The 7942-nt window shown below is 37.0% G+C and overlaps 1 protein-coding gene across 1 annotated transcript; it reads right to left on the bottom strand.

Moving 5' to 3' along the window:
- Positions 1-2558: 2558 nt before the first annotated feature.
- On the bottom strand, positions 2559-4858 carry LOC109206516 (protein ROOT PRIMORDIUM DEFECTIVE 1). The gene has a single exon (XM_019369335.1). The coding sequence runs from the start codon at positions 4787-4789 to the stop codon at positions 3524-3526; it is 1266 nt and encodes a 421-aa protein (XP_019224880.1). The 5' UTR covers positions 4790-4858; the 3' UTR covers positions 2559-3523.
- Positions 4859-7942: the final 3084 nt, after the last annotated feature.

A 7942-nucleotide genomic window follows, 5' to 3' on the forward strand; every position in this document is an offset into this window, starting at 1 on the left:
TGGAGGAGACTAATGAACCATCAATGGGAAATCATAATGCAGAAGAGGTTGCAAGTGAGATACCTAACAATGCAGACTCTGATTTTGCGGTTCATGCACAACAAGAAGAGACTGCTGCTCCACGAGAAGCTGAGACATATGTTGAACATGACACTTTGTACACAATAGAAGAGATACATCCTGTTGAATCCAGTTCTAATGTGCCTGTTAGACAATCTCTTAGAGTGAAACAACCTCCTTTATGGCAAAAGGATTAGGTGGTGCAGCTTCAACAGTCATCAAAGTGTAATTATCCAATCTCCAACTTCTTGTCTTATGAAAACATGTCTCCCAAGTACAAAAGTTATGTGTCAGTTTCTTAGTACTTAAGGAGCATCATACCTTCAAGGAAGCCATCAAAGATAGGATGTGGATCTTTGCTATGCAAAACGAGGTACAAGCATTAGAGAAATATAGAACATGGGAGGTGGTAGACCTGCCCCCTGGGAAAATTTCTATTGGATCTAAATGGGTCTACAAAATAAAATATAAAGCTGATGGGGAGATACAAAGATTCAAGCTCGACTGGAGGCCAAAGGATATAATCAACAGGAGGGACTGGAATATCATGAGACTTTTTCACTAGTGGCAAAGATGGTGACAGTCAGGTCTATGATAGCAGCTTCCAAAGATTGGACCCTATACCAAATGAATGTGTTTAATGCTTTCCTTCAAGGTGATCTATTTGAAGAGGTTTATATGGATTTTCCACAAGGCTTTCAAAGGCAGGGGAAGCAGAAGGTGTGCAAATTGCTGAAATCCTTATATGGCCTCAAACTGGCTTCCAGGAAATTGAATTTAAAACTCATAGAAGCCTTGGTGAGTGCAAGTTTTATACAGAGTACTTCTGATCATTCTATGTTCACCAAGAAGTCAGGACAGACATTGTGGTTATCTTAATCTATGTGGATGACTTACTGTTAACTAGGATCAATAAAGAATTGATTGATGGGGCTTAGGCAACCTTACACCAGCAGTTCAAACTTAAAGACTTAGGAGAATTGAGGTATTTTTTGGGCATTAAAGTTTTGAGGTCCAAGCATGGGATCTTGCTCGACTAGAGAAAGTATACTTTGGAACCTATCTCTGAGTTGGGATTGAGTGGTGCTAAATCAACTTTAACACCTCTTGAAATTAATCAGAAATTCACAACAGTTGAATATGATGAAGCTGTTGGACTTAAGAATGTAGACCCCTTGACAGATGTCACTAGCTATCTAAGATTGATAGATAAACTTCTCTATCTTACTGTTACACGGCCTGATATTAGCTATGCAGTACAAAGTTTAAGCTAGTTTATGCAACTACCTAAGAAGTCGCATATGGATGTTGCACTCAGGGTAGTGAGATACTTAAAATCTGCACCAGGTATGGGAGTGTTAATGAATAGAGTAGTTGTGGACACATTAACTGGTTTTTGCGATCGGACTAGGCAGCATGCCCAATGACACGGAGGTCTCTTAGTGGTTATGCATTCAAATTTGGTGATTCCTTGGTTTCATGGAAATCGAAAAAACAACATATTGTCTCAAGAAGTGGTGCATAAGCAGAGTATCGTAGCATGACATCAGCAGTCTCTGAAATTGTGTGGCTATTGGGTTTGTTCTCAGACTTAGGAGTCTTTGTTGTTCTACCTGTCACATTGTTTTGTGATAGTAAGGCAGCAATGCAAATTGCTGCAAATCCTATCTTTCACGAGCGCACCAAACACATCAAGATATATTATCATTTCACTCAGTATGTCTCATCCAAGGATCAGCAGGCATATCTTCTCACAAAAGGGCTAGCATCGTGACGATATCATTTTTTACTAAGCAAGTTAGGTGTGTTAAACATTCTCCACCCTCCAGCTTGAGGCGAATATAGGAAGATAGTTAGTTAGACATTAGTTATTAGGACCAAAGTGTAATTACTAGGACTTAGAGGTCATTATGATTATTTTAGTTTTCTTCCTTGACTACACTGTATATAATTGGCGATTACAGCTGTTAATGAATCAGTTGGAAAATTCCCAAACACTCGTCTTCTTCACGCTTGTAGCTCTTCCCATGGCTGAATTCTAACGAGCAAAAATTTTCTTTAAGAGTTACATATGCTCTCTCTCAACTCAAAAAAAATAAAAAATAAATAACATTACCTTATGATCCCTTTCATTACATTGAAGTTCTGACAAAAAAATAGTATAAGGAATCGCCTCTGAAAGAATAATCATTCCAACTCTTTCTTTCCCCTTTCTCAGTTTTGCACTGTCAAAATGAGTGAGAAAATTTATTACCCAAGATCTTCTCTTAATAGTCTTGGAATCCCCATTGTTTCACACTCATGAGTACTTCATAATTTCATATTGTTTTAGTTTTCTTCTTCTCGTTCTATTTCTTAGTGACTTTTCCACGTTCTTAAACCAACATGAGAACACAATATTCTTATATTCTTGTTAGTGAATGAAATTCCACCTGGAATAGTCAGTCCAAATTACATGCAACTTAAAATTACAGTCATATGATTGAAATGGAGGAGTTTTAACTTTTACAAGAGCGTTATGTCATGAACATACTTACCAAATTGAAAAATAAGATCTATAGCATAGTTGTGAGATTAGCAATATTCTATATGAGAATTAACGTTGAGGAAGAGTGTTCTAAAAATGGAAAACTGGAAATGTTACAATGGATGTGTCGCCATACAAAATTAGACAAGATTAGAGATGATCATAACTCACGAAGGGGCAAGTATCACATGATGTATGTTCACTCAAGATGGTTAAACATTTGTTTGATAAATGATACAGACCTCCAATTTTGCGCCCTCCTTTCGGCAAAGGGGGTTTGCCATCATAGTAAGAATATGACCATTTCGAAAGGCACCCTTCTGAAAAGAGAAGCAATCTTGATAATAGTTCTCCAGCCAAAGGCCAAATCATCCAATGTAAAGACAGTTTCAGCAGCGGTTGTCAGCTTGTCGTGCATACTAAGGTTTCCTGACCTTGTTTTGCCCTGTATATCCATATAAAGACAAGCTGTACCATTCATCTATTCTTGAGCATTGCCAAGTTTCCAGCAACATCTGGTCACAAACATATAGTGAATTACGGACACAAAAAGCCGTCTATATACAAGCCTTTATAGCATCGTGCATGATCATATAAGTATCATTCACATCTTCGGTCTCTATTGTCATATCCTGTTATTTCTTCCTTCTTTTTAGCAAGTATGATAGCCATCAAAGTACAATAGTCACTTTCGAAGGCCACATTTTCCAAGCTATGTAACGACAAGCTGTACCATTCTTCTATTCTTCAGCATTCCCATGTTTCTACAGCCGTTGGATTCCTCATTTCCCAGACACCCAACATTGCAATTACTCACAGAACACTCCGTCTCGTATCAGCCTTTGCAGCATCATGCATAATAAAATTGTCATTGTCAAATAATCTAGTCTTTCTATTGTCACTTTTGTCATATCTTTGTCCAATCTTTCAAACTTCTCAAGTCTCTACACTTCTAACTTGTCTCATCCTCTTCTCATTTTCCTTCCTTTTTCCTCCTTTCAAAGAAGCCAGCCGCTTCCTGTACCTAACAGCTCCAGCATTGATTGGTATTCCCCGTCTCAACACTCTGTTCATGAGACTGATGTACTTGTACCTCATTCTCATCAATGGATGCTTCTCAACCAGTATGTTCTTGTTAAATGCCTCCCTCAAAACTATAGTATGCGTCCTAATCTTATTCGACAAGTAAAATATACCCGGATGATGCACTAAAGCTTTTCTAAACCTTATTCCAAATCCCAAATAATCCCCTAAGCAATAAATATTCTCCCTCTCCGTCTTCTTTGATACAAGTAAACTTAACAGTTCATGAATCACCCCAACTGTCCATTTCTCTGCTTGATCACTATTAGGAGCCAAGTGAAATGCATCTTCATAAGGTGAAATGTAAGGTAAATTCTGCCACTCCTCAACCCAATTTCTCACCTTCTTCACCAAATCAAACCCTCTTGGTAAATTCATCGAAAACCTTATATGCACTCTTTTCCTACCCCCAGAAACCTCGCTTTTCACCCTTTTCTCCATCACAGAAACAGCCAAATCCTCCCTCCATTTAACTAATTCCAACCCAAAAACCTCACGACCATCAGAATCCTTAAAACCCATTTGACAAATCTGAAAATAGTCAGGATATTCAGGTAAAAAACTCAACAAATAATCATGAGGCAAACCCAAATCAAATTTAAACCTTTCAATAACATAAAAAGGAAGTCTTTTAGCTCTTGTGAGCATCAATAGCTTTGCTAATCTGTGCGCTAAATCTTTACGGTAATGTGAAAGACTAAGAAAAAGGGTCTCGTCATTATGTAAAGATAGTGCATTTGGAGTGAGCTTTACATGTAGAGTGGATAAGGGTACAGGAGGCCTGAAAGTTTTGAAAACAAAAGGGTAATTTTGGATGAATTTGAGGGCAGTGATGGGAAGATTGAGTTGGGGTTTGAGAGGGGAAATGGTGCGAAGGGGTAGAGATTTTGAGTGATGGGAAAGGATTAAGTTCTTGAGAGAGAGTAATGGTTTGAGGTTTTTTTCCTTTTCTACTGCTTTATCAAGGTATGGGTCTCGTACCCATTTGACTCTTGCGTTCACGAAGGTGCGGATATGTTGCCGGAGATGGCGGTGGATGACGGTGGTTGTGGTGGCGATGAAGCGAACCATGGCGGTCAAATTTTGTAAAAATTTTGAACTAGCTAGTGACATCAGCATTTCACTTGTAACCTCTTATTTAAATATTTTTAAAGTAATGAAAGATAACTTAACGGGAAATTAGTTTTGCGTTATTGAAATTCCTTATAACAGTAATTGGAAATTGGCCATTTTATTTTTTATCTAATGTCCCCAGAGTGACAGATATTGGGTATTTTAATCTGTGAAGAATGCAATCAAACTATATTAGTGTTCCATATATTTGAGTATTGACAAGCGAGGCTTGCTCCTCCACCACGACTGTTAGGTCCTGAGTTCGAGTCACGTCGGAGGGGAAGTGTAAAAACACTATAAATCCTTTTAAACTGGGAGAGAAATTTAATATATATATATATATATATACACGCGAGGGGGGTATGTAGCTTTTATTGCTTCATTATAAAAGAGGGATTTCAAAGACAAGGGAAAGTAAAAAGGAAAAAAGAGAGTGTAGAAAAAATACACCTCCGCCTTCATAAACTTTTGAAAATTCAAACTTTTGGCTCTCTTTCAATGATATTTTGCAGTAAATTGTTTTTAGTTTTCACTTTGTAGATCCCTTTTCTAAGTGGTGGCTGGTTATGGTGGCTCAGTAAGACGGGGTGCATGGGTTCGAACGAATCTAGTAGCTTTTGTTTAATTTTTATATTTGTATAAGAAAATTCATAAAATGCATATAAGTATTTAATAGTGAACCCAATAACTAAGATAAACTATGAGTTCGGTGATAAAATTCAAATTCTAGCTCCACCTCTCAACCGAGATAGTTAGTTTGAAATAATGGAGATTTATATTATATTTGAATCAGAAACACTTTCTTTGTATAAGTCCATGTAATCAACAGGACCTTGTCGTCAGTACCTTAACCACATAAGCATCAACATTGACTCTTACTGCACTGTGTGCCATGCAGCGGAGGAATCCATCACCCACATATTCCTTAAATGCCCTATGGTTTGTCCACTAGTGAGAAAACTAGGCATCAACACCCAAAATATCCTTGCTAGAAACCATTGGCTCCTCAATATAAGGGACCTGAATCTGAATCTACAAGCACCAAAAATAGAATGGCCTCATCTTTTAACTTTCCCGATTTGGGGTATTAGATTAATAGAAACAAAAACAATTCCAATAACACAAACTACTCCCCTTTGTTTAGCACCATCTCCAGTCATGCTTTGGAATTTCTTTTTTCTTAGCTCTAAAGGCGCACCACTACAAACCAAAATGTTGCTCCATATACGATGGCATGCTCCTCAAAGAAATTGGTTCAAGCTCAATGCTAATGGCGCCTATAAAAGCCATCCAAATGGTACAGGATTAGGAGGAGTCTTCAAGGATCACACTGGTAAATGGATCCTTGGCTTTCAAAAAAAATGTGTTGCTATTTCACCGTTACATGTTGAATTGCAGGCAATCTACGAAGACTTACAAATTGCCACAAAATTCGATCTATCCCCCCTGGAAGTGGAAATAGATTCATCAGAGGCTATCAACGCATTAAATCATGATCATGTTGTTTTCTCTAACATTGTTTATGCGTGCAGATCATTAATGTCCCAGCAGAAGGCCCTCCTCCTTCGGCATAACTTCTGCGAACGAAACAAAGTGACTCATCTACTAGCTAAGGGTGCCACCAATGAACATTACAAGCAGTTAAATCCAGAAGTCTCAAAACTCCATGCAGGTCCACCTCATTTTGTGATGCAACAGCTAACATCGGAACAAAGTGGAGAATGCCTTTTTGTTACCGACTACTTTTGTAATATGCTTAGGACAGTAGGAAATCAAAATATCGCCTGTGATATTTCACCGACGAGTGGCAATTTCTCTATGACTAGTAACAACCAAAACTACTACTAGTATTAATATAAATATTCCGTTACTATCCAAAAAAAAAAAAAAAAAACAGGATGTCTAAGAAAGAGAACACAAGGAAACAAGAAAAGAAAACAACAAAACTACTATTAAAAAATGGAATTACATCAGTACATGCATATTTAAACAAATTAACGAGATATATGTATCAAACAATTTGGATTGATCAAAGGGTCGTCATATTGTTTCCTGTCTCTTTTTTCACCATTTTTTTGTGTAATAGGTCATGCACATATATTTGTTACTTGTAATAAGTCCACGTTAAATACAGTGCATCTACATGTACATGCACATGGCTCGTATATAATTTTAAGCTAATATATGCCCAACAAGGGTACACCTACTCCTTTTTTTTTTGTGTGTGTGTATGTTTAACTTATTGTCTTCAACACATGATGTATAAGATTTTAATTTATATAGTACTAATTTCAGCCTGTATCAATCTTTCTAAGCACTGCCCCTATAGTATAATTTCCTCACAGTACTATATGACATGTATAGTATTGTCAGGCATCTGCGCGGCTTATAATATACATACATATACATATCGATATTCAGCCTTAAACAATATACTATAACTGTATTGGAAAAAATTGAGTTTACATATAAAGATGATGTGTCATGACACGTGGATCGATCAAGGAATTATGATTAGCAAAGAGGTACGAGTTGCAACAGGTACGAGCAGAGGCATGAAAAGAGGCACGAGCAGCTATTCAAAAGATTCAGCGCCCGTACCTATTTAAGTCCAAGAATTAAAGAGAATGAACCTGACAGTACAAAGGAGTACAAATATAGTACTTAATGAGCCTTTAATATTAAAAACGTTAGAGAATCTGTATTAAATACAATGATTGGGTAACATAGCATTTAATGCCTTTAATTGTCTATAATGACCTTATTATGAAAAAGGCAAAACGCATATCTCCAAAATAGCTATAAAAGGGGGAGAGAATGGATCAATTGTGGGGACACGAAATATCAACTGAATATACTGAATTACTCTATTTTCTGTTACCTATTCTATTGCTCTCAAAATCAATTATTCTTATTCATTTCTGATTATCAATAGCCCGTGTTCTTCTTAAAATAAAGCTTTGACTGAAATTCTATTTTTTGGTTAAACAAATTGGTTCCGTTACCGGGAATCTGATAATCTATTCTTTTTAGCTTAACTTTCCTTGTTACATCAACCATGTCGAACAATAATGACAACACTCAAGGAAATCAAGAAAACCAACAACTTCAGGGGAATCAACAGGATAATCATACTCCTGTTCCTTCTCCATAAAGCTC

This window comes from Nicotiana attenuata, unplaced genomic scaffold, assembly GCF_001879085.1.
Source record: "Nicotiana attenuata strain UT unplaced genomic scaffold, NIATTr2, whole genome shotgun sequence".
Lineage (NCBI taxonomy): Eukaryota > Viridiplantae > Streptophyta > Magnoliopsida > Solanales > Solanaceae > Nicotiana > Nicotiana attenuata.